General features: G+C 49.0%; 1 protein-coding gene across 3 annotated transcripts in view; it reads right to left on the reverse strand.

Annotated features, from left to right (window-relative positions):
• The window catches only part of RAB40C (RAB40C, member RAS oncogene family), a 36,833-nt gene extending 11,493 nt beyond the window's left edge, over positions 1-25,340 (reverse strand). The window contains exons 1-4 of one of the 3 annotated variants that reach the window (XM_057380660.1): positions 25,326-25,340; positions 24,826-25,089; positions 6,627-6,687; positions 3,932-3,992 (exon numbers count right to left, since the gene is read on the reverse strand). In XM_057380660.1, coding sequence (XP_057236643.1) covers positions 3,932-3,992; positions 6,627-6,687; positions 24,826-24,979 — 276 coding nt within the window. In that variant the 5' untranslated portion in view covers positions 24,980-25,089; positions 25,326-25,340. Of the gene's footprint in view, positions 1-3,931; positions 3,993-6,626; positions 6,688-15,460; positions 15,566-24,825; positions 25,166-25,325 lie in introns of those variants that run through there. The other 2 variants (XM_057380659.1, XM_057380661.1) reach the window with 2 other exon arrangements.
• Positions 25,341-25,812: the final 472 nt, after the last annotated feature.

The raw sequence follows: 25,812 nt of genomic DNA on the forward strand, positions 1-25,812 counted from the left end.
GTGCTCAAGGCCASTTTACACCAACCTGTTCTTGTACAAGTATCACATGAACTTCAAACAGAGCTATTCCCATGCTGGCACCTCTCTTCTCTGCTAGATTTGTTCTTCCTGAGCTTTTGGCTTTTAGTTTAAATAAGCTGTTTCTCTTGCCTCCAAGAGGATTTGTGTCAGCCTTCAYACAACAGAAGTCTTGAAGTCTGATGATTCCAAGACAGTAGAAAGGAAAGCAAACAGCTGCAGCTAAGAAGCCAGTACAGCACACAGGCCTGAATCCATCCTAGAGACCACATTTGGAGTACTGCACCCAGCTCTGGGGCCTCCAACATGACAGGAACATGGACATGGATATGCTGTAACAAGTCTATAAGAGGCCATGGAGATACTTCAAGGGCTGGAGCCCCTCTGGACCCAGGCTGGGAGAACTCGGGGTGTTCATCTGGAGAAGCCCCTAAAAGGAYTCCAGGAGAGCTGGAGAGGGACTTGGAACAAGGGCCTGGAGGGACAGGCCAAGGGGGAATGGCTTCCCACTGCCAGAGGGCAGGGATAGATGGGATATTGAGAAGAAATTCTTCCCTGTGAGGGTGGGGAGGCCCTGGCACAGGGTGCCCAGAGAAGCTGTGGCTGCCCCTGGATCCCTGGAAGTGTCCAAGGCCAGACTGGAGGGGGCTTGGAGCACTCTGGGATAGTGGAAGGTGCCCCTGCCCTTGGCAGGGGATGAAATGGGATGRGCCTTAAGGTCCCTTCCATTCCAAACCATTCCATAATTCCCAGTCAGAGAACTCAGGACCATTTATGTGCTTCTCCACACAGATTATGCTGTATTTATGCTCGGGCCATGGCAGAAATCAGCTTCTGCATACTGAAAATAACTGGAGGTGTTGGAAGTCCATCCTTGCAGTCACACAGGCATTTCTTATTCAAAACAAATAGTCCTCTTGTTTTGGTTAACCATCCAGAGCATACATTTTGATACTAACTTCTACCACTGAAAGTTATGGTGATTTATTTAAGACACAGTATTTGTATTCCTGTTAATACAGGAGTATCATRGGAACATCACATGGGAACCAAGCACCTGTTGCTGGGAACAATCTGAGTTTTACTCCAAGCCACCTGGAAAGACTAGACAAGGACTTCAGTCATTTTCAAGAGGCACTTTCCCTKTGCTCATCTCTTGGGCACTTTCAGAGGACATGGAGAGACTTCCCTTGGGAATTACCTCTCCTCCTGCAAGGCAGGCTTGCTCCTTAGGGCTGGTTTGCTGCTTTTAAGGGTTTCTTCGGGCAGACCAGGATTAAGGCATCACAACAGCACTTTAGAAAAGCCATTTGTTGCATGAGCAGAAGGCAGGTTTGAGGCAAAGACATGAGCTACATCTTGTTGTCCACATAAGCTCCACCCCCAGCACTCAGCAGTAAATTGCTCTCTACAACCGGACAGAAGGTGAGAGTCAGCTGGGGGTTGGTCTCKTCTCCCAGGTAACAAGTGACAAAGGAGAAAAAACAACCTCAAGTTGTGCCAGGGGAGGTTCTGATTGCATTTTGGGGTAACTTCTTCACTRAAAGAGTGGTCAGGCACTGGCACAGGCTACCTGAAGCAGCAGTAGTCACCATGCCTGGAAATATTAAAAAAAAAAGCCCACATATAATGTGGTACTGAGAGACATGTTTTGGTCACGGCCCTCGCAGGGCTGGGTTACTGGTTGGGTGTGATGAACTTAGAGGGCTTTCCCAACCTTTGTGACCCCATGACTCCATACAGCATTCCCATTAAAGGCCCCCTTGCCTGGCTGATGAGGTTCACTGTCTYTCAGACTCACTCCTTGGGAGCAGAAGGCAGTGAGATGGACGAGGCACACCTTGTTCAGGTGAGAGCTCCTGCAGCAACACTGATAAATTTAGCTGAAGGCAGAACATTGCCTCCAAAGCAAAGAAGGTGAAGTGCTTCACTTTGAGAAAGGAAGAGAAAATTGGTCCCCTTCAAGCCTATGGTCAGCCAGGTACATGACACCTTGTGGCACCTAAATGTGGTGTCCAGGTAGAAGAGGCTGCAGGAACCCCATGGARGTGCTGTGCCAGAGTCTCACAGCTCCAGGCAGGCTCCACAACAGACATGTCTCTCTCCCCATCCAATTCAAGTGTTCCCTGCTTATTTCAGCCTTGCCCTGTGCCCCAGTTTGCCCTGTGACAGCAGCAGGTCTGAGTTCTGRCATGTGGGCTCAGGCTCAGAGGGTGCAGCCCTGCCAAGACAAAGCACTTGCTCTGAGGAGCTCCCAGGTTACACCAAGGGGAGTGACCACTGTCCACAGTGGCTACACACAGGGCTTAAATCTCCCAAATGGCATTTCTGGACACAGGAGTTGCTGCTTTCTGTTCCCAGTTTGATCTGAGCATCTGACACAGCAAGGTCTTGGAAAAGGCCTGACCAAAGCTGAGTTCCGTGGTCACCAGAAAACCACACTGACCAGTTCTGCTCACTTCTAAATAGTGAGGGAACCTCAAGCCCATAGGTTCCATTAGSAGGTTGTGGATTCCTGATCCCTGGAAGTGTCCAAGGCCAGACTGGACAGGGTTTGGARCAAACTAGTCTAGTAGAGGGTGTCCCTTGCACATGGGAGGGGGGTTGGAATGAGATGAGCTTTAAGGTCTCTTCCAACCCAAACCATTCTGTGATTATGTGACTGGGGCTCCAGATTTTTCAGAAACTGAAAGAAAACTCTCAAGGCTGAAAGAAGCTCAGACACAGGACTGAGCATGTGAATGGCTGAGCCTGAACTCTCCCACTGCAGAACTCCAAACACCTGCAAGCAACAGGAAATTGGCCCCTGCTTCAAAGGAGATGCCTCAAAGCATCCAGACCACCACAGATAGGCACCAACATGAATAAACAAGATACCAGGGGAGAGCTCAAAAGCACACCCCAGGTGAGGTGCTCCCATGTCTAAAGCACAACTGACTTTGCAGGAAGTCAGAGAAAGAGAACAACCTGGATTCTGCCAGTTAGCAAAGAGAAGGTGTACAGATACAAGAAGCAAAAAGCCAAGAGTGGCAAGAGCTTGAGAAGAAATGCAAGGTTTCCCAAAGGCTGTGAATCTGCCAGGATAGTGGCACATTCAGGAAGCTGACACACAGTTTCTGAGTCTTAGTGTTGAAGAGAGGAAGAATTTTCTCCAAAGTTTTCCAATTTGGAAACAATAAGGAAAATAAAATAGCTCCTTTAACTTAGGGAAGCTTTATCCTGGAGGGACCCTGCCATGTTACTAAAAGGACAACAGCAGAACTGTGAGAAAGCACTGTTAAACTGCAATTTTCCAGAGGATCACAAGGTTTTTGTGTTGTTGAGGATCTTGATGCTACTCTGGAGCAGGGCCCAAAGGAGAAACTCAAAATGCAACACTGCCTCACCTTTTGAGGAACACAAATACTTTATGTTCCAATTGAGCTGCTCTAGTTTCAAATCTGCCTCAAACACCTAAGTAGGAGTCACCCCTATTTTTGGAACTGACTTGAAGGCAACACAGACTGGAAGAACTCCACTGGGAAAGCCAGTGCCATATTTAAACAAATTTGAGAAACCTCAGAAAGTAGGAGCTCCCACATTAAAGCTAAGGCAGATCTAGAGTGAGAACTGCCTCATCTTCTCTAACCCCAGCCTCTCAGCCCTGCTCTAGAAATTAAGACTGAATATTGTCTGCACAGACCTTTTCTGTAGGAGTTTACMAAAGCCTGCCATTCACTCTGTTCTCTCACACCATTTCACAAGAACAGAATCCCAGGCAACAAGACAACATTCAGTGTCTCTTTGCATCTACAGGGATCCTTTTGGTGATGAGTGCATTCCTCTTCGGAGCTCTTTACTATGGCAGGGAAGATTTATATAGCCCAAAGGAAAAGCAAATGTGTCCCCTCAAAGCCCTGAGAGCAGCACTTACCTGGGCTCCCCTGGAGTAGGATCTGAAAATGGTGCAAAATCTTCCTTGCCCTGAGGTGTCCCTAAAACACAGAAAAGTTACAGCTATGAGATCTGGAGAATTGACTCCCATACTGCTCATCCCCTACTAGCCATAAAGGAATAAAATAAAAACTAGTGCTGATCTTGTSAGATGATCAGGATGTGCATGGTACCCTAAGTACTCTGCACGATGGGTTCTTCTGGGGAAGAACTGGTGGGTACACCACTACCTTTGGGTATAGGTATCATGCTTCCCATGGAGAAGGTACAAGCCCAAACCACTCGGCTTCAGCCCGACGCAGTGATGTGTGAGTGTATAAGTCATTTTACTCCCCTGGGCAAAGAATTTTCTGCCTAGCTCCCTTCAGTCCACAGGATTCAAAGTCAGAGYGAGTCTGCAGAGCTCTCCCAGCCACAGAGAACAGCCAACCTAAACTGGACCACTCACAGGAGGAGAAAYTGCCTTGCACTCAGCTTCACTTATTTTTTGAACACATTTTAACAAAAAATAAAGGGACTTCTCTTTATACCCAGATCCTCGACAGATCTGGGTATATAAAGGTCTCTACACCCTACAGAAAGTTGAGGAACAGGAGTGGGCTACAGTGTTTGTAGACCACTGTGACAATAAGGGGCTTTTCAATCACTATCATTTGTCCTGCCCGGACATGGGGTAACTAAGTTTGACATTACCAGCACCTCTCAGTGCCCATCTGGGACCAGAAGCCAGAGCCCAGCACTCTGATTTAACCAGGATACACTGGTTATCAGAGATAGATAGTGTTTGTCAAATCCATTCCCTGGGCCAGGATAAAAGGCACTTTAATAACCACTGAGAAGGCTGAGGAATCCCTCAGCCCAGATTGGCAGCTCTAAGAAAAACATACTGACCTCACATGCAAAACAGTATTTTTTTCAGATTTAAAGCTTTGTAGGATCCTGGACATCAACCTAACAGCCTGTGCTTACATGACTTTCTCCCTCGACAATCAAATACTGGGTAAGTAATGGTAAAAGATTACACTAAGGCATCATCAATCAGAGTTATCAGCTTTTCAGTTCCTGTGCTGTTCTCCAGCTCAAGACTTACAGCACAAAAAGATGGTTTCAAGAGGAAGCACTAAGTTACTACACACTTGGGGCTTACAAGAGAGACAAGAATGCAAGTAGCACATCCAAACATTCAGGCTAGTAGAGATAAATTAGCTGCTTCTGTTCTTTTTTTTTTTTTTTGTGAGTAAAATAAAGATATTCAGCTTCAGAGAACAGGAGTGTAATTAAACCACCAAACTACAAACTGMTAGAGTCAGTTACTGAGGCTGAGAATACAGAGTTCATTCCTATTTAACAATTCACACGTGTTACTAATATTCCTGTTACTAGACYCAAGCATCTGTAAGGGGATATTTAACTCCGTATTTTAGGAGCTGTGTCATTCCCTACCAGATCCAGGGTAGGGACAGACTACCTATCCTTACCTCCCCCRTCCTGTCCTACCCTTCCTCTTTTATCTCTGCAGACTGCTGTGTCAGCTTCTTAGCAAGTTAGACCTCAGACAAAGCCCAGCCAGAAGGACTCCAGATCTCCCTGTGGTGCTGAGAGATAAGGCAGGGGTTACCCCTCCCAAACTGTTCTCCCATCTCCATGCCAGGGTCTGGTCACTCCAGTCAGTCCTGCTCTCCAGGGGTTCACCCTGCCCTGATGCTGTGAGGTCTGTTCACAGCTCTTGTTTTAATTTTCAGCTCAAGGCACTGAGAAATATCCAGCTACTGAAGGACTATGGGTTTCCCCCGTTTTTTTTTTTTTTTCTTCTACTTTCTTTCTCTTGTTTCTATTTCTCCTCCTTGGCTTTCAGGAAAATGCAGTATTGCTTCAAACTCAATACTAGTCCCTCAGTGATCAAGAGCTGTATGGGAACACAGAATGATGGAATAGTTTGGTTGGAAGGGCCCTTATGCACCAACCAGAACCAAGCCCCTGCCATGGGGTTCCACTATCCCAGGCTGTTCCAAGCCCCATCCAACCAGTCTTGGAAACTTGGACAYAGRGGTCCAGGGGCAGCCACAGCTTCTCTGGGCACCCTGTGCCAGGGCCTGCCCACCCTCCAGGGAACAATTCCTTCCCAATATCCCATCCATCCCTGACCTCTGGCAGTGGGAAGCCATTCCCTGTGTCCTGTCCCTCCATCCCTTGTCCCCAGTCCCTCTCCAGCTCTCCTGGAAGGCACCGACAGGGGCTCTGAGGTATCCCTGGAGCCTCCTCCAGGTGAACACCCCCAGCTTTCTCAGCCTGGTTCCTGCCCTTGGACCATCTTTGTGGCCTCCTCTGAAACTGTTCTAACACATCCATGTCTTTCTTGTGCCAGGAACTCCGGACAATATAAGTACAGGTGGGGTCTCAAGTGCAGCGTAATAGTGAAAAGAGTCAGTTATGACAGACAGTGACTGAAATCGGGCTATTCTGACAAAGAGCAGCATGGTGTTCATGCTACTGTGACAGAAAGGAATCTGGCTTGCCAGAGTAACTTTCTGGTAAGAGCAGCCAGCCAGTGCCACCATACACCCAGGGATGCTCCATGCCTCCACAGCCTGATACAGCAACCCCCCAGCCCTATGTTCCTGCTCACCTGGTCTGAGCTCCCAGGGTTTGGATTAGAAAGGCTCAGAAACACTCACCAGAGTTCCAGCTTGACCCTTCTGCCATCCAACAAGATAGTAGTGGTCTTGTAGTCAATTCCTGAAAAAAAGCAATCAAAAGCTGAGCAAACCCTGAGAATACCTTCAGAGAYGCACAAGAATCCTTGCTCTGCCCATATAGAGCTCTCATTTCATGTTTACTAAAGGGATGTTTTCCTTTCCTTGCTCTGCTGCCTTTTTATGAAGGGCTACATAAACCTGACAGAAACAGACTTCTGCTCCATGGCACAGAGTGCTCTCCCTAGAGCTCTATTCTTTCTCCCTGAAAACACAGTTAACCCCCACACTGCTTCTGACTTCTCCATTGTGGGATCAAACCTGTCAGAATTTGAGCTGTAGGAGAAATTAGATGGGGCTTGGAGCAACCTGGCTGAGGAAAGTGTCCTTGACCAAGGCGGGGGAGGGGGGGGTAGAACAAGATGTGTTTTAAGGTTCCTTCTAACCCAAACTACTCCATGATTCTGTGAGATTCAGTAGCATTATCCCACATGGCAGTGATAAATTAAGACTTTTTGGGAGTGAGCCACAGACAGAAATAATTTAGAAGCATCTCTGCTACATCAACCTGCAGTCCCAGCATCTGTCAAACACCACTGCCTGCAGCCACAGGACATTTTGGGAGGTGAGGCTGTCCAAAGATTGCTTCTCTTCTTCTGAGCAGCTCTGGGGTGTGGATCACAAAGGGCCAGGTAAGGCAGGACATACTCCCTCCTTGTAAAGGGCTGAGAAACAACACAGACATCTGCTTTTGCTTTTCATAGAGCCACAGCACCAGAGCAGCAGAAACGCTCCAAACCACAACACCCAGCTCTGCTGGCACACGACTCATTGACATTAGGGATGTCTACCACCTTCAGATACACAAGAAATTGGTTAAAACTGGGAGCCTGTCTCACAGTCAGACTGCGAAGGTTAAAAAAAACTTCCCTTGCAAGCAACAGACCCAAATCATGCCAAACACACCATTCCCTGCAGCCCCAGGCACAGGAGGAGAGGCACAACCTCACCTCCCACCTCCTTCCCAAAGCCAAGGGGCACCAGGTGCCCAGGAAAAGCAGCTCCTCTGCAAGCTCTTGTTAATGAGCTTCAAGTGAGTGAAGTYGCATAAACAAAGCACAGAGCACCATTACTGCACACCCACTGAAGCATCAACTAATTTACAACTGTTTTAATAAAGCAGAGTCACTTCATTCTGATTACACCAACTCTAGTTTTTCTTCCTGCCAACAGATATCACACTTTGAATCTCTATTAAAACCCCATCATTGTGTTATGACCTGTATTYCCCTTTTCCTGCAAGGAGAACAGTGCCCTGACAACCAAACAGACAAGTTTGTCAATAAAGCAAATGGATTTTTCTGAGTCATCTGCAGGAGTTCCCTGTTAGTGAAGAACAAATTAGATTTCAGCTTTCATAGGGTGCTATAAAAAGCAATAAAGATAATTATCTTAAATTCCAACTATTTACAGTGCTTTATCACAGAAAATAGGCAGTTTACATTTTATCTTCCTCCAGAGACAAGTGAATGATCTGTATTTATTTTCAGGCAGATAGAGGAGTAGTGGGAGTAAGGCTGCTCTGCTACCACAAGGGAGCATCCAGACATCTTCCCCTGCCAGTTCCTGAACCAGGATCTGATGSGCTGTTAGGGAAGGGGCTAATTAAGCCCATGGCTCTGTTTCAGATGCAAAATCCCCAGGGACTCWGCCCCCTCCTGAGGCACAAGAGCTCCTGTCAGCAATGAGTCTTCTTTACCCTCAGTGCAAGCAGCACATGGGTGGAGCAGTTCCGTGAAAGCACCAAGGGAACAGTGACAGCTGTCAGGGGCACAGAGGCCACATACYTCGAAAAATGCCATTGCTGAGGTGAAACAAAATGCTTGACTACAGCTTTTAGAAATTGAAAGAGGTTTAGCTTAATTGGGAAGAGAAGGAAACTTGTTAATGGAAATATCAAATCCACAGATGTCTTCATTAGGCTCCTCACCCCCTAACTTGCCAGCCTACATCCCCAGCAAGAGGARCAAGGGTTCCCTGTTCCCAAAAACTCATGACTTGGTCACCAGAGAAATGCTTTAAATAATCCATGTTCATCTGAAACTTTAACACATACTTTAATCCAGAGGGACACCATTCTTCAGGTGTTACATACACTGGCCCAAGGAGGTCACACACACTCCAGTTAAAAGCAAGCTGGTATCTGGTAATGGGCTCAGCAAAGTGCTGCACTTTTTAAACTTGCAAATATTCAAACTGAGACTAGCACTGAATTTACAAAAAGTGTGGAAGCAAACTCTGCCTAGAAGCTCATTAATCAGGACAAACACCTGCACAACTGCAATGTTTTGACAAAATTTCAGCTTCCCTTTTCCATAAACAGTGCATCAGGCCAGCTCAAAGCACCCCCTGGTTTTGGTCTGGTTTTTTGGGCTGGTTAGCACTGAGCAGGCTTCAGCTCACAAACACAGCTCTCCCATGGCTCACTGGAGCCACAAAATCTGCATCAATTAGCGGTGCCCTCAAAACCACGGGACTCACCACAGTGGTGAACAGCAGTTACCAGGTCCTTGTATTTCAGCCCCAGTAAGACTCAGCTGTGTCCTGAGCTGCAGCCTGAGACACTCCGATTTACAACTCACAAGGAAGCTGCACAGTCCAGATCTCTTTCCTAGGCCCAGCCTACAGCTCAAGCTCAGCCTTGGCTCCCCCCTTGTCCCAGGGATGTGGGGACAGAGGATCCCAGAAGCCACTAGATGCCACCTATGCACTGAGGGTGCTGGCAGTGCGAAAGGGCATGGCCGCGGCCACACCACGGCTGCTTCTCTGCCTTTACATTTCAGGCAGCTAAGACACAAGTTAAGGGAAGTTTTTAGAACTTCCTTTCTGCAGATGACAGCATTTCCCTCACCCAAGCATCACTGCTGCTCGCAGCCACGCATGGCTTATTTCGGGAGTGACACTGCTCTGCCAGAGCAGCTCCAGTGGCACTCCCCTGGCACAGCCAAGCCCACTGCTGGGATGCTCCTGCAGCACATCCTGCAGCACACACAGCCCAGARAACCAGCCCTGCCCGYTCCGGGGGCAGTGGCACTGGGGGAAAAGAAAACATTCTTGTTTAAAGCCTATTTTATATCAACCGATCTCTTTCTGGACCAGTATTACCGTGAYGCAACAAAGAGAATGAGGCTCAGAGAACAAGTCTGGGCTGTTCTCTCGCATTTAGCATTCAGGCCGACTCCTTGCTATTTTTTCAGCCCTGCTTTAGACTCCAGCTTACACTGATGCCATCCCAGCCCTGTTCTTGGAGCAGAGAGCCGACCTGGCACAAGGCACTGTGCAGAGGGATCTGCTGTACCAAGCCTGATTTCAGACACCCCATTCTACTCCATGGAGCTGGTKTCATGCTCCAGCCAAGGCTCCAGGGAATCCCAAACTTTTCTTTCTTTTGCTAGTTGCTATGAGGAGAATCTAAGAAAGCAAGTCATTTTCCCATGGGAATACACAGGATGTGTCATAGGAAACTCTGACCTCTTCCAAGTTACTCATGCAGAGCACAACACACTTTGCATCAATATCACCTGATAACCCCACACCCAACCCAAGCTTACTTAGAGCTTTCACCCAAAAGATGATACCAGATGTGAACAGGAAAAATAAAACTCCTCTAAAAGAAAYGGTAACTTTCTCCCAGTACTTGACACTACTTTCCCCTCTAGGAATTCATGGCTTGAACACAGCTATACCCCGCACTTGGCCTGAGCAGCAAAAACACAAGGGACAARCGGGTACATGGATCCAGAAGTCACACTGGAAAAGGGAGAAACACAAGGGAGATGTGCATTTCATGCTCTCCCTTTAAACAGGTTGATCTCTCAGGAAAATTGCKTTAAATAGCTCAAGTGAACAAGGCTCTATAAATATTTACTGCTGAAACATGGTGGCCTCTGGGCTTTGTGTGGGTCTTTGTTTCAGAGAACAGGAGGCAAGTCTGCAGTTGCAGATTTCCAAGGTGACTCTGCCCTAACACCTGGGTGGGGGCCAGAAGGGCACCTCCCCTTAAAAAGGCAGGTTTGAGCAAARCCTAAGAGCAGCATGTGCCTTTTTCCTCCTTTAGCTTTCCAAGTTGTTCCCCAGTCAGCACTGGGATGAGGGTGATGCCAGCTCCCAGGGTAATGCCAGAGCTAACACTGCATTGTAGATTATTGGTCCAAATCAAATGTCCTCCTCCAGGGATTCTCTCATGAACCAATCCCCAATTAACAATTCCTGCACCTACACAAACATCACAAAGGTACAACCAGGACTCACCCCGTGACAGGGATGAAGGGACTCATCCCACATTAACCAAGCCACCAGCATGTTTTCCTGAGACCTTCCCTGAAAGCTGMTGGCCACAGCCCCAGTGTGTATGTACAGGGTCTTTAAGAACATAATTTATTCACAAATTTGGGGCAGAAGACATTCCAGRTGAATGCTCAAAAATCCCTGTACAAATGAGAAAAAAAAAATAAATGATGTACTCAAGTGAAACATTGATCTAGTTCTAAGACAAGCTTGTTTTCCTTCTGAGAGACTCTCCTTGTCACTTGAAGTCATTTCCAGTTTCCACGTGTCAGACTGACCAAAGATGCTTTTGCCACCTCATTTCTTWCATTAATGTTTCTGCTTGTGGGAGYTTGGAATCCACCTCACTTTGTTAGTCCACCCACAAAAAAAACAGTGCACATTATTTTAACTTCATTAAAGTTTTTCAGCTTTTTTTCTCCTTTCTAAAAATCAATTTAGTATCATTTATTTATGATTCAAAAGAAAAKAACCAACCTGCTCGCAAAGTGATATATAAGGTCAACAGGCAAAATTGGAGGTGTACAGTAATTATGAACCAAGGCCAAGCCTTTACTCAATGCATGACATAAATAAGAAATAAGATAAACTGAGTGGACTTCTGTTACCTGATTAATGCTGCTCTTCAGTGGATTGTTCTTTTATCTACAGACATAATTAAGTCAGAGTGRCTCCATTCTGCAACTCTGAGGGCATCTGAGCACTCAGAGGAGGGATGAGGGCGAGATGTGCCTCAACACAAAAGCAGCCCGACAGAAATGCTCTGCTTGACTGGGAAAGTTTAAGATTGGCTCAGAAGCCACCAGAAAGTCTCACTGTGCTACCACARTACCTCACCCAGCCAGTCTGGTGATGGACTTTGATTTGTGATTGTCATCAGTGCAGCTGAAGCCACCAGGCCACAAAGGTCTAMCTGAAAATACTGGATTTTCCCCCAAACACCCATGGCCTCCTGTTTGCCTACAGGTCATTAGCTCTGCTGAGTGCAGAAGGTCTTGGCCTCTTAAAAKATCTTCCTAAAGGTTTGTAGGTTTAGTGCCACACTAACCACGGCTGCTGGGAAGAGGGGAGAGCACAGGGCTGGAATGAAAACACAGAGAATACACATCAAATATTTAACTTGCTGAGATTTCACAGTGAACTTGAGTAACCAGCTGTGAAGGGCTGGTTGTGGTGCGTGGCACTGGAGAGGAGCCTCGGGAGAAGGGGATGTAGGGCTGTGAGAGCAAAGAGCTGACAGATTCAGAGACATGCCATGAGGTAATAAAACACCAAGAGTATCCAGCCAGGAATTTGTAACCTGTGTTGTGACAATYCTTCCTTACTACACAGGGAAGGATCAAAGCTACAATCACCCAGTGYGCAGCTCATCTTAAATGCATGTTCTCACTCCCACAAAGGTAGATAAGCACCTAGAATTGCTTTAGAGTGGGTCAATAGACTGCAAATCCTTTCTTATTTTGCTTTTGCAAAAGGAAAACATTAAGGATTAATCTGTGGTGAAACTTCTCAGCAGCAAGGACTCCAGGAGCAGAGGCTAAGCAGAGATGGGTAAGTTTGGCTTTAAAACCTTTATCCCAGTTCAAACAATGCTGGATGCCGAGAACATCACACTGTGAATTTCAGTGAGAACATAAGCTATGCGTAAGAGCTCCATCCCATCCCTGGCATCTCTTCTGGCCAGGCTCTCCATGAGGGGTCTGGGCAGGGTGTCCTCTCCTCTGAGCCCTCTTGCAGGGCTGGCACAATCTGGCTGGGTGTCACTCAGGCTCCCCCTGCCACAGTCCATTGGCACACCTGTCRGGACATAACAGCATGTTTTTTGACACATAAGCTAGCTGTCATCTTACTGGAGCATGTGCAAGACATGAGCTGCTGAAAGGTCCCTCCCTCTCCCTCCAAAGGGTCTGTGTCAACCTTCCAGCTGGATTAAAACAGAAAAAAAACAAACAATCTGTGCTGAACCCAGTGCAAAGGCTGCCCCGCTGCCTGTGCCACAGACTTTGGAATTGAAGCACTTCTGTGCTCTGCTAAGTCCAGCCTAAGGCCATTAGTACAGAAATGAACTTATCCCAAGTGCCAGCAATACCCGAGCAGTGTCCAAAGGTGACTTACTTATTCTACGAAGTCCCTGGGTGTCACAGATGTTACTAGACCTTTCCWAGATGTTACTAGTCCTTTTCCAAGATGATACATGCCTTTCCAAGTCATGACTGACTGACTGAGGTATAGAAGGCCTTGCCCCTGCATGTGCAGGCACCACCTGGGGCTACCCAGATCCTCCTGAAAGCTGGAACCACTGGCCAGGGGTAAAGCAGCCAGTGGCCAGACACCCCAATACCTGCTGAGCACAAAGAAAAGGCAGAAGTAGCAACACCCAGCTAAATCTCATCCACAATAGCCCAGGAGAAAAAAAGAAGGGAAGAGAAGTGCTGGGAGGTCACAAAATTGAGGCCAAAAGGTGGGTGCAGTAACTCCAGGTCTGCTGGCAGATCAGTTACAGAATAAGAACGTCATTCTCACTTCCAGTCCTTAGCATGCAAAAACCTCACCCCAAAACCAAGGCAAAATCCACAGACCACCTCCAACGCTAACCACACTCACTCGTGGGGCTCACAGCAGGGATTTGGACAGCACAGACACAGGTAGGGCAGCTCAGAGCAGGCCTGAGCTGAGGTCCTMTCTGTAAGGTTACTTCAAGGTGAAATAGCCCCATCCACAGGGTGTTAGCCACAGGCAGAGCTTCCAGMAGATGCTCTCCAGTGCCCAGCTTTGGGGCTGGACTGGGAGCATCACACAAGGTGAGGCCCAGAGGGACASAGCAGCACCACAGCACCTTCCTGTCACACAGCCAGGGTCACACAAGCTCACCGGCTTCCCCACAGGCTCACCCTCAAACCAAAGTGGGCRCTGACCTCCTGGCACTCGTTTTCTGGCAGAACCATATTCCACAAAACAACAGTGACTGTACCCCCACATGTTCACTGCTTACTCTCACCAAACCCCACACCCWGCACCTTTTCGTTTAAGAACTGTTAATGGTGGGGTTATGAAATGATGGTCATGAAATGTCACCTACTGCGGCTGAGGCTGGTGGCCAAGTTCCTCCAAGAGCAGAATACAAAGCCAGGACACACTGTAAAAGTGGTTTAAAATTTCTTTTTTTTTTTTTTTTTTTTTTGAGGTTTTGTTGTTTCGACTTTTTTTTTTTCCAAGACTTCACCAGCCTGTGAGTAAAAGGTCASATTTCTCCTATCAGAATTGTTTGTTTACGGGCAAAAGCTGATAAAGGAAGACTTGTTGCTTCATTTCCAGTCAAACGAGGCAGATGGACATGGAAATCACAGGTGGCCAGGAGCTGTTGAAAGCATGTTCAGAGCAAACAGGTTTAACCAAATCCAACACCAAACCCACTCTMAAGCAGAAGGCAGTTGCTGGGACCAGCAGCCAGGTTATGCATACACCCACAGAGGCAGGTTTGAGATCCCCTCATTCCATGAGTAATTTAAAAATAGGCAGCAACATCTGTAAGAAGATACCACAGGCRCATTATCTTCCACCCCAGTCATACYATGCACTTAGAGGAGTAGTTACTGTCTCTATCATCTGTAAGCGATACTAAATTGTTAAAAAAAAATATAGTATGAGGGCATCAACGTAACAGATGAAAAAAGAGAATTCAAGCTATTCAAGTAACAACTGATGAAGTCACCCAACCTTAAAAAGTGTGCACAGCAGCACATTAACAGAAGCAATTTAACTAGTCAGCTCAGAGCTGTGAGCCACGGGGAAAATCCCTTCCAAAACAACACATGAGCTCATCAGTTTGAGTCATGCATTCAATTACCTACTCTTTAGAGAAACAACAAATTATCATCACCAACAACAGGGGTCAACCCAACAAAGGYAGATTCATCCCAGGTCTGTGCCTTTCGGTGTCAGTCTCTACCTCACAGTATCACTACTTTGTTTTGAGCAGAGCGATAGAAGTTCCCGAACAGCATCACTGCTAAACAGCCCTGTTCCTGCCTAAAGAGTTGGGACTGAAGGTCAGCAAGCATATTATTTTACCTCTGTCTCCTGTGCTGTAGCTGAGCTKTGGGAACGGGATCAAGAGGTCTTGSTTGTCACGGGCATGYGGGAGAYCAGCAGCGCTTCCGCCCCCTGCTCCAGCCCTCACCACCTCCTTCCTGCTCACGGCAGCTCGCTCACAAGACACCCTCGCTGCAGCGCTCACCAGGAGGCAACAGGAACTCCCCGTAATGTCACTGGGAGCTGAGCCCCACGCAGAGCCCACAGCCCAGCACACGGCTCGGCTCCACTGAGCTCTGGCAGCCCCGGGAGCTGCTGAGGCGCCTGGCAGCTCTGTGAGACACCCAGCGAGCTCACTACGAGCTGCCAAGCACCCCGTACTGACACACATGCAGAAACACAGAGAGAAAAAACGCCTTGCAATTATCTGTAGTTACCCAGATTTGTAGATTTTCTCCAGGAAAAACACTTCATCTTCCATTCACAGATGCCTCATTTCAACTGAGAGGGATTTCCATTTAGCCTGGAAGCCTTTCACAGGAAGTCTGCTCACATCAGTGCCAGGCATCTTCAACTCCAGCTGAGGGCACGTAGGTGGAGATCTCCAGCAAATAATTGCTTGTTTGGTTTTGTAACCAGCCAAAAGCAAAACACTTATCTAGAGAGACCTCGAAGAAGCCCAGATTTGCGGATTTCACTTGTCCACTGCCTGCTCCAAGCCCAGGAGCATTTCAGCAACTACTGGTCCTCACACAGAGGAGCTCTGTGCCGGGCTCACTTAAGGGGGACAATTGCATCAGAAAATAGCATTCGAAGCCAGGAGCAAATCTGTTCCTAAAGCTCCAACAATTTCAGCAGATGCCCGGGAAATCCCAGAAACAGTCCAAAGTCAGTGCAGAATCAGGGATGTGAAGTGGATTTGTGCTTTAGAAGAAAATCAAGAATGATTTTATGCACAGAATCAGCAACAAATAAAAGAGTTTCTTCATGCCTTGCAGTTCAGATCTCCATAAAAACTACACAGCTGCACGAAGAAACAAAGGCAGCCTGTGAGAGAAATCAGAGGGCACCATAACAGTCTGCATTGTTGCTCGATGACCGTACAAACATCAAGATAAGCTTGGAGACAAAAAAAAATCCCCAACACTAAAAAAAAAAAAAAAAAATCCAAGTATTTGTCCAAAATACTTTCAACATTCTGTCCTTCCATAGTTCCATTTCTGGACACTGCACGGAAATGCTCTGCAGCATCAGACCCTCGTGGCACCCGCACACTATGCATGGGCAGCCTGCACAGTGCATGCCAGGCTCAGGTGCACCCCTGCATACCTGCTCAGGGATCCTGCAGAGGCTGSCTCTGATCCCTGGCATCCACATCCACACCCCAGCTGGCATCTCCAGMTTGTGCCGGCCATAAAACAGCATCTCCAGACCGACACTCCACACCCAAAAACCCAGAGAGCTGCAGCCCTGCAGCTGGGTGTAGACAGGTGTTCTGGTTTGAACGAACTCAAATGGGAGCAAAACAAACCAGAGCAGTCTTGACTAATGTATAGTTACAGAAGGGTTGTTTAACTTTCCTCTAACATAAGCAGATGATAGGAATACAATACTCAGCTAACCTAGGACAACAGGTCAAGCAGACACTTGCAGAGCTCCCAGAAGAGCTACAGAGATTCCATTCACCAGGAATTTCCCTGGCTCCCGAGTCTGGTCTTGCTGCACCAAACACAAGGCCTGTGCCAGGAAAGGGCTGCTCCACRCTGGAAGCACCAGGATGGCTGCTAACACCGGTTTCACATTTCCATGTGCTGTTTCCAATGACAACAAATCTCCAGGGGCCTGACTCAAGGTGCACGGCAGGTGTGCTCAGTGCTCCCTCCTTGTCCTCAAAGGAGGGACTGGCCCTGTTGGCACAGCAAGCACCTCACTACACACCTGTACTAAGTGTGCTGCCCTGCAACAGCTCTCACCAGCCTGAAACCAGGTTTTTTCAGGTAAAGCCCAAATTGGAGCCTCCCAAGTCCCCTCCTGACCTACAGGACAAAGATCTCACTCCAGCTACCCTGGCAGCCTCTCTGGAGCACAGCTTTTRCTGCCACCAGGGAAATGCCAGCATTTGACATTTATAAAATAGAAGAAAGTATTGAATTTCAGCCTTCTAATACAGATGAGCCCTAGGAGAACACAAGAGTGTCTCAACCTACAGAGGTGCTCCCCAGCAAACAAGTTTGCTGGCAGGGTGAGCAGCACAGGTAAGGCTCTCAGGTAAGATCTACCCTGCACTTTCATCTCCTTGTGCCACAGCACAGACCTGCAGTTCCCTGGATGGATTTTACCACCAAGTTAGGCAGTTTGACAATGTAAGAAAAATAACTCTTGGGACAAGAAAGGATTTAAGATTAAGTAAACGACAGGCAAAATGGGGAGGAGTTGTTGGGTTTTCTTTGTTTGGTGGTTTTTTCCATCTAGTTCTGTCTCCAGTCCACTCAGCCTCCAGAACCATGGGCAAAAGGCCTGTTATAGGTGCTGTTATGGCTGGTCCCAAAGGAAACCAGACAGGGTAATTTCTGTGTACAGCACTGAATGGGGAGCAGGAGCAATCACCTGCACAGGGARGGAAGTGGTAAAATAAAACCCTCAAATGGGCCCAGGAACTCAGAGATTGGGCTGGAAAGAAGTTAAAATCCCTGAGAAAAAAAAAAAAATTAAAAAACTTCTGCATTTTATCTCAAAGATTACTCCAGAGATGCTCAGACCTCCTGTTAAACTACCAGTTAAGCACAACCTTTCAGTGTCCTCTTTCTGCCTGTCTCTTCCTTAACCACTGATAGTTTAAAAAGCAAATATTTTTGAATTGCACAAGGAWTTTTGTCCCAACTCAATGCCTGATACTGCACAACACATACAGGACATCAAGAATTTCAGGTGTAATATTTACAGAACAGTTGTCAAAGTCTGAAGATCATCTAACAATGTCTACAATGGGCTGATGGAAATGAAACAAAGACAAGGCAGAAAAGAGGAAGAAAATCGAAAAAGCTGTGGCTACATGAAATACACTTTCAGTAAATAGAAGCTTTATAGGGACAAACAATCTCTGAGGAACAAACAATCTCCAAGCTGATGTTGCAACCTTACTATTTACTACAACTTTTGCAGAAGCAAACAGACTCTTTGATGGMGGTTTCTTGCCTTGAGCCACCACCCTCTGCATCCGATGGTAATTTTCTTTCAGGTGAGTGTCACCTTACAGCAAAGCTTTTAGCAAAACAGAGCTGATGGTTTTCACATTGGAGCTTCCTTCCTCCTCCTGTGCCTGCAATCACACAGGAATTGACATGACATAATGCTGCTGTAGAGCTCGAGTGGTGGCTGCCAGGGAACAGCGAGGGGCAAAGGGAAAGAGAACCAGATTTTAATCATCAAATTAAAACCACAGCTCAAAGCCTCAGCTCAGAGCRTAGCTGTTCTCAAGTGCAATGGAAAGATGCTCTGTTGTTCCGAGAGAGCAAGGCTGCGGAAGAAAACATGTCAGGGAACAGCTGGAAACAAAAGCTGAAGGAGGAGGAGACATTTTCCATGGACCTTCCTATGTGACTTAAATATTGAACCAACCAGCCAAAAACTCCCGMTCCAGGAGAGGTGGGGACAATGCTGGTGTGGAATCTGGAGAGAGCAAACCACTTTTTACMAACAAAAAACACAGAGAAACTTTTAATCCCAGTTATTAGAAGAATATTCCACCCGTATCAGCTTTGTACTGCTCAGCTCACATCACCTTTGTGCACTCAGGGCTCTGACACRTTAACAGCCATAAAAGCACAGCCTTTATAGAGCGATTAGAGGTGGTGAGAACTCTGCAGTGTAATCCAGAACTCTGCAGAGCAGGTCCCCAGCTTTATAAAACCCCAACAAAACCACAACCCTCAAAAGTTCTGCACGCACAACAAACTACACTACCYTGCACCCCTAATCCTGACTAGAGTCACCAAACCTGCCAGGCACTTAGTTTGGGGGTTGGGTTTTGGCTTCATGGAGATTTTTTTGTTTGTTTGCTGGCTTTCTTTTGGGATTTAAGTTTAAACAGCAGCTGATTAGTCCCACAATAAGCAGAGCTGGAGGGTCAGCACTGTACCTTCAGAACTATTTTTCAGACAAAGRTTAGGTAGTAAACAACAGAGAAATAAGAGATGCTAGAGCTGTTTTTGAATTGCCTGCTCTGATGAGATCAGCTTTGCATCCCTGATGACAGGGAAGTGAACATCCCTGAAGGACACTGATGCAAGTGCTGGCATACAGCAGGAATTGCTGCAACAACCAGTCCACACTCTGCAAGCCATCCAAACAGGTTTCCAGCAGAACAACCAGCACAGTCTGGCTCAAACACTTCCCGCACATTAGTTGTGCAGCCACTACAGGAACGTGATGGCTGGGCTGCACTTGGAACACTTTGCCTCAATCCTCCTTGCATCAGAGGGCTAAAGCCTCAAACATTATTCCAAACATTATTCCAAACATTATTCCAAACATTATTCCAAAGAATACAGTCCTGCCAGAAAACAAAGAGCAGTTTCCACTGGCGTGCAGCAGCTGAAGCAGTGGGGCAGCCCAGGGGGCTCGTGTCTACCATCGATGGGGACAGCGCTGCTCTGGCACAGCAGGACACACCTGGTGGGAGGAGGAGAAGGCAGCAAAGTAGCACCAGAATCGAGGCTTCTCACCCTGCTGATGCTAAAGAGAGCCCTCACACAGCACACCAGCACCAGGACGAGCACTCAGCTGCCATCTGAAGCCTGGGCTTGACACAAGAGCTGTAGCTCTCATGCCTATGCCCAGAAGGTGCCACTACATGGRTGCCAGCCCTGCCTGAGGTTTTACTGCACATGGGGACACACAGCAATTCTTATCTGCTCAGGAGTAGGAGCCAGGTATTGAGAGAGATCCTGCACTTACACATGTCCAAGTTTAGAGCACAGCTACTCAACCACATGCTTTGCAAGGCTGTGAAAGTGAACCAGTGTGGCAGGACTTCCAGCCAAATACGGCAGCAACACAGAGGCTGCAGATGAGACAGAAGAGACCATGTCTATGGTCAGTCTTGGAAACTCAGCAGGGAASGAACAGAAACATTGGGAAACATCCCCTCACAAGCTCTCCACAGCAGGAAGGAGGATGAGACTGTCTCTTCACTCCCACCCTGTGCACGCTGCTGTGGGACAGGTGATCTCCTGGTTGGCATGAACTACCAGGGGGAGTTTCTGAATGCACACTGGTGCCTGAGGGGTCACACAACACATGGGAACTGCTGTAAAGGAAGACTAGAAAAGGACAGCTCAGGGATCTCCAGATTCAGAAACAACTGCACAGAAACAACCAGAGGGAAAAGACATCCAAAGTTGTGGATCACTCAAATAAACAACCTGGTAATTAACAGCAGTCCCCAGGCAAACAGTGGTGGCTGGAGGGGACCAACTACCTCCAAGGGCCAGACAGCGTCTTCAGCTGCCTATCTAGTTCCTCCTGGCCAAGRAAAGGGCAGTAAGCTGCACTGCCCCAGCCCTTCTCCCTAGCATTGAATGCCAGCCCTGGTGGGCTTTCGGCCCCTGCCCAGGAGCTGAATTCCTGCACTTCTGCTATGGAGGAAGAGCACTTGGGAAAGATCCAGTTTCCACCTGAACTATAAAACCTATTGGTAGCTATTGCACTGAGCACTTCAGTTGCCTTTTCCCTAACATTGCCTTGGGTCTGGATAGCAGTGAGGTACCAGAGCACCTAAAGATGGTGCTCAGATAAAGGCATTAAAGCCCAGTCAAGGGACAGGGTTGAAAAAAGGTGCTGGGGCTCACTGCATTAGGGCTGGTGTCAGCACCAACCCTGTGCAGGGCAGGGCTCTCATGAGCTTTTGTGTGTTCACTGCAAGATCAGAGTGAGGACATTGGCTGCATCCTCATCATTTTTTTAATACAAGCTGAGGACAGGGAAAATAAAAATAAAAATCCACCCCCTTTCCAGTCAAAGCCATCTGCTCCAAAACACGCTCTACTCTCTCCCTAACACACACTTCTGCTTTCCTGTGGGAACGGCAGCAGGTGAGGGGGAAGGCAGACGCAGAAAAAACCCTCCATCACGTGAAGAGGGAGCACATCACCCTCACATATGCGTGGTGAGCCCAGCTCTGGCCCTGCTCCTGGGGCACTGGCACTGTCTCGTATGGCAGCACCGGCCCTTGTGCCTGCCGAACACAGAGCACTGCCCTGACTCAGCCGCGGCTCAGGGCTGCCTTCTCCAGCAAGCCAACAAACCAGCTGGGTGAGATCGTTGCAGCACATGAATAACCAGCTATTCAAGAGTATATGTGTGACACGGTGGTGACAAAGCCACCTGTCCCTCAGGTGAGGAGCAGCCTCACGTCCCTCATGCAGGGTACACACACTGCCTCTGCTTTCACAGCTCCACCACGTCTTGTGCCCAAAACCACYGTGACCACAGATGTTTCTGTCCAGCTTCAGTACTTGGGGAAGGATGAGGACAGATGCCAAGGAGCTGTTTAAAGTATCCACAAGTAAAGCAGAGTTTCACTCAAAGTCTGTTGTAACCCCATGGCTCACAGCTCAGCGGCCAGAGCAGCCCCTCCCTGCACCTGGGGAGAAGGAGCCAGTGCTGACAGCAGAGGGCATTCAGGGAAAATGCAGGATTTTTGGTTCCCAGATSAGATCCTCCAGCCATCCAGAGCAGCAGTGAAGTTCTAAGAACAGCATTCTGCCTTCACAACTACAGAATTGGGAAAGGGACGGTTAAAGCTGTAAGCCCAGAAGAGCATTAATGTTCTCCTTGTCAAAACACTAGTAGGAGGGCTTAATTCAGGGTCTTCTATGGATGGCCAAGAAAAAGCAAAGGCTGAGTCCAAATCAGTTACAATATCCAGCCACCAAACAAAACCAACATTCCCTGCTCTTCACAGGGAGGGTGCTTGGCTGATGCTCCAGGAAACTGATACACTCCATAGCTCCAACATGAACCTAGTAAAAAACACACCGGTGACAACTGGACCTCAAGTTCCTCCTCAAAATATCATTTTTCTGTTGCTACAAGTTCTGTACTCAGTGCCCTCACAGCTTGGTGCAGCAATGGTCCGGGTATTGCTCACACCTCCTGCTGCAACAGGAGTAACAACCACCTCTGCTACTAGGGAGAAGGTTTATTTTGCCAGCAATTTAAAGAAAGGACATTGCTGAGGCCTTGCTATGCACCACAGGAACTACACGGGCTAATTTAAGATGTGCCCGATTTAGAATGAGGTGCCAAGCTCCAAGGCTGTGCTGAGAAGTGACACTTCTGTTCAGGGATCCTGAAAAAAGGATGGACAGAGGCACCTACAATGTTATGTGACAGACACAGCTCCCACTGCATCCAAGGCTCTTGGATACCAGACATAGACAGGCAGACGCTGCTTACAGTGTGTAAAAGCCAGAGAAAAAGGGCTTTTCATCTCTTGGTTGTGTGCTGATCCAGATGTCCATGTAGAAAAGAGGAATCGTTCACTCCTTTTTCCAGAGGCTGGGTAAGAGCAGCAAAAATACAGAGCTACATTTACAGAGCTTCACCTCTAAAGGTGTGCCTTCCCTGAGCTGGAAGTACAATCCATTCCATGCTGCACCACTAAACCTGGCTGCTTACAACTGCTTCCACACAACAGAATAAAAGCAGCAGACCCCAAACAGACACAGAAGGCAAATGGCTGTCTCCCCTCCCTACCAAGATCAGGGACCTGAGCTCCCCATGAGATGTCCCCACCACAAGAGCAGCCCAAAGTACATTCCACTTCACACTGACACAAGCAAGTTATGCTTTCTGGACTGACCAAAGCAGCTGTAGATGATCCAACACTCATTTTWAATTGGGAGGTGGGATCTGGGAGGGGATGAGAAAAGAGGACAACATGCTTACACGCAGATTTACAAACAGAACCTCCCTGTAACATTCCAGCATTACTGTTTYGGAATGGCATTAGGCACGTGTCAAAGAGGATGTCAGGCACGAGCTGTTCCCAAAATCCAAGAGCCTTTGCTCAGGCGATGGTCTCTGTCAGAGCAGGGGAGCAGCATGCCCTGTCAGCATGTCCCAGCTGTGCCAGAGACACAGGGAGTTCCACTGCCAAGGCTCTCAGCAGCATCAGCAGGATCAAATTCACTTGGATATCAAAGTTACTCCAGCTGATTATCCTAAAGGTGCGTCGCTTCCCAGAAGCAATAGAAGCAGAGACTATCAGACCATATATTACTGTGAAACAACAGTATGTGACCTAATTCTTTAATTAGGAATGGGTTCAATTGCCCAGAGAGGATGAGGGAAGGTTCAGAAATCATTAGTTCACTGAGGTTTCTTTTCCCAACAAAAGGATGCTGGTATTTAGTTGCTACAGAACAGTGGGTTCTGAGACAAAGGGTCTACAGCCACAGCCAAAATCCCTGTTCTCTGGGTTTCAAGCCTATACCAAAGACCCTACTTTACTCACTCCTTACTCCTACCCTGTCTGCTTCAAACCCATTTGGATGAGCAGACAATTCGAACTGTAACACGAACTGTAACACTTCACTTAAACACCCCGTTACACTCCACATAGTAAACAACAACCCCATGGAGCAACTCCTCAGCTCCCAGATGAGGCAGGTTCTCCAGACACAAACTCTCTCCAGGGAAGCTCTGAAGCACCCAGCACCTCCTCGAAGGCAAACCACACCAGCCCAGCCARACACCTGAGGAGATGAACAATACCACAGCCTCCTCCTTTCCCAAAGTGCTGCTCCCATTCCCCAGGCAGCTCCACTTCTGAGTCACCACCTCCGTGTAAATCTCCTCRGAGCAGGTGCGCTCTTGCATCAGCTCCTGGGGGGCTGCTGGTGCCTCCAAGGACCAAGTGTGGTCAAAGCCACACCATTCTGCACACTSCATATGCGGCCAACACAGAGCACCCAGGAGCTCCCGATTCCCTCAGTTCCCTGCTACAGGCAAAACTCATCACCACCTGCTCCTGCCCTGGGCTGATGGATGATGCCGGGTCTGAGCCCATGGGGAGGTTACTGTGGACCGAGGGAGGGAAGGATGACAGATTGAAACCCACCGCAGGACCCGCTCCCCGCCAGGCCGTGCTACACTGTAACTGCAGGAAATGCACCGCGCCACTCCTTGGCTCTTAATTACGGTCTTGTGACACCATAGTTAATGGACTGTCATRGGCTCCATTAGGAACCTCGACGCCGGCAGGAGGTGGATCAGCCAACCTGGCCGCTCCCGGTACAACCATCGAGCCAGAGCGGCTCTGGGCTGGGAATCAGGCTCCAGTTCTTTTGTTACAGCCCCCTGCTTCCTCTGGGAACGGCTTGGTCCTTGTGGCAGCCGGGGAAAGGAGGGCAGCCCTGCCCTGCGAGAGGGATCGCTTGGGAAGTGTCCGGCTGCGCATCCAGAGATTACATCAGACACCAACCCCTCTGCCCACATTCTCCTCTAGATTTGGGGCATTCAAGAGCTGAGGAGGCCTCTGAGCTGCCTGCCACGCGATGGGGAAAAAACAAAGGGAAAAAAAAAAAAAAAAAAAAAAAAAAAAAAAAAAAAAAAAAAAAAAACAAAGGAAAAAGCAAACAACCCCTCCCTGCCTGCCAGCTCGACGCTGGGGTACGGCCCTCGGTGGTCCCCGCGGGATGCGGGTGACAGCGATGGGGGGCGGGAGATGACAGCGATAGGGGGATGACAGCGATGGGGGTCCTGCGCCCCAGTACCCCCCGCCCCAGTCCCCCCTTACCGTTGCTGTAGGCGTAGGGGGACTCGGAGGCGCCGTCCTGCAGGCTCTCCAGGATCTCCCCCTTCCCTACGTCGCTGTCGCCCACCAGCAGGAACTTGAGCAGGTAATCGTAGCTCTTCACCGGGCTGCCCTGGGTGCCCATCCTGCCTCTCATCGGCGGGGCGGCCCGGCCCGCATCCTCCGCCCGCCAGCCTCGGGCTGCGGCCTCTGCCCCGCCGCTGCTCACCGCCAGCCGCGCATCTTCCGCCGGGGCCGCGCTGGGACCTGCGGCGGAGGCGGAGGAGGAGGAGGCGGAGGAAGGGCCCGGCCCGGCCCCGCAGCGCCCCCGCCGCTGACACGGCCCCGCTCCGCCCTCCCACCCGCACAAAGCGCCACCGCCCCGCCGGGTCCCGCGGCCCGAGCCCGAGCTCGCTCCGCCCCGCCGGGCCGCAGCACCGCAACGGATCAGCCTCAGCTCCGGCCCCGCCGCCCACCTCAGCCGGGCCGGCCCCACCRCCCACCTCAGACGGTACGGGCCGGGACGGGCCGCCCCCACCCCACAGATCCGCCGCGTCCGCCCGGACCCAGGCGGCGCCTCGGCCCGCTCCTGCTGCTCTCATAGGCTGAGCTGCGCGTCAGTCAGGGCTGGCCACGCCTCTTCTGTGATTTGCCCCCTTCCATAGGCTAATTTACATGTCAATCAAAAACGCCCAGCCCCCCCAGCGCTCAGAGGGCGGGGCCAGCGGACGGCTCTCCTGCTGAGGACTACAGCTCCCAGCGTGCCTTGCGGGGAGCGGGGCATGATGGGATAGCGAGTCTTGCTGGGGGGGGGGGCAGCCGGCGGGGGGAGGGGAACCGGGATTGGGGAATCGGGATTGGGGAACCGGGATTGGGGAACCGGGATTGGGGGAACCCGGGATTGGGGAACCGGGACTGGGGGAACCGGGATTGGGAGAACCGGGATTGGGGGAACCCGGGATTGGGGAATCGGGATTGGGGAACCGGGAT

Source organism: Malurus melanocephalus, unplaced genomic scaffold (assembly GCF_030028575.1).
Source record: "Malurus melanocephalus ecotype Western Australia unplaced genomic scaffold, MMel_1.1 scaffold_465, whole genome shotgun sequence".
Classification (NCBI taxonomy): Eukaryota; Metazoa; Chordata; class Aves; order Passeriformes; family Maluridae; genus Malurus; species Malurus melanocephalus.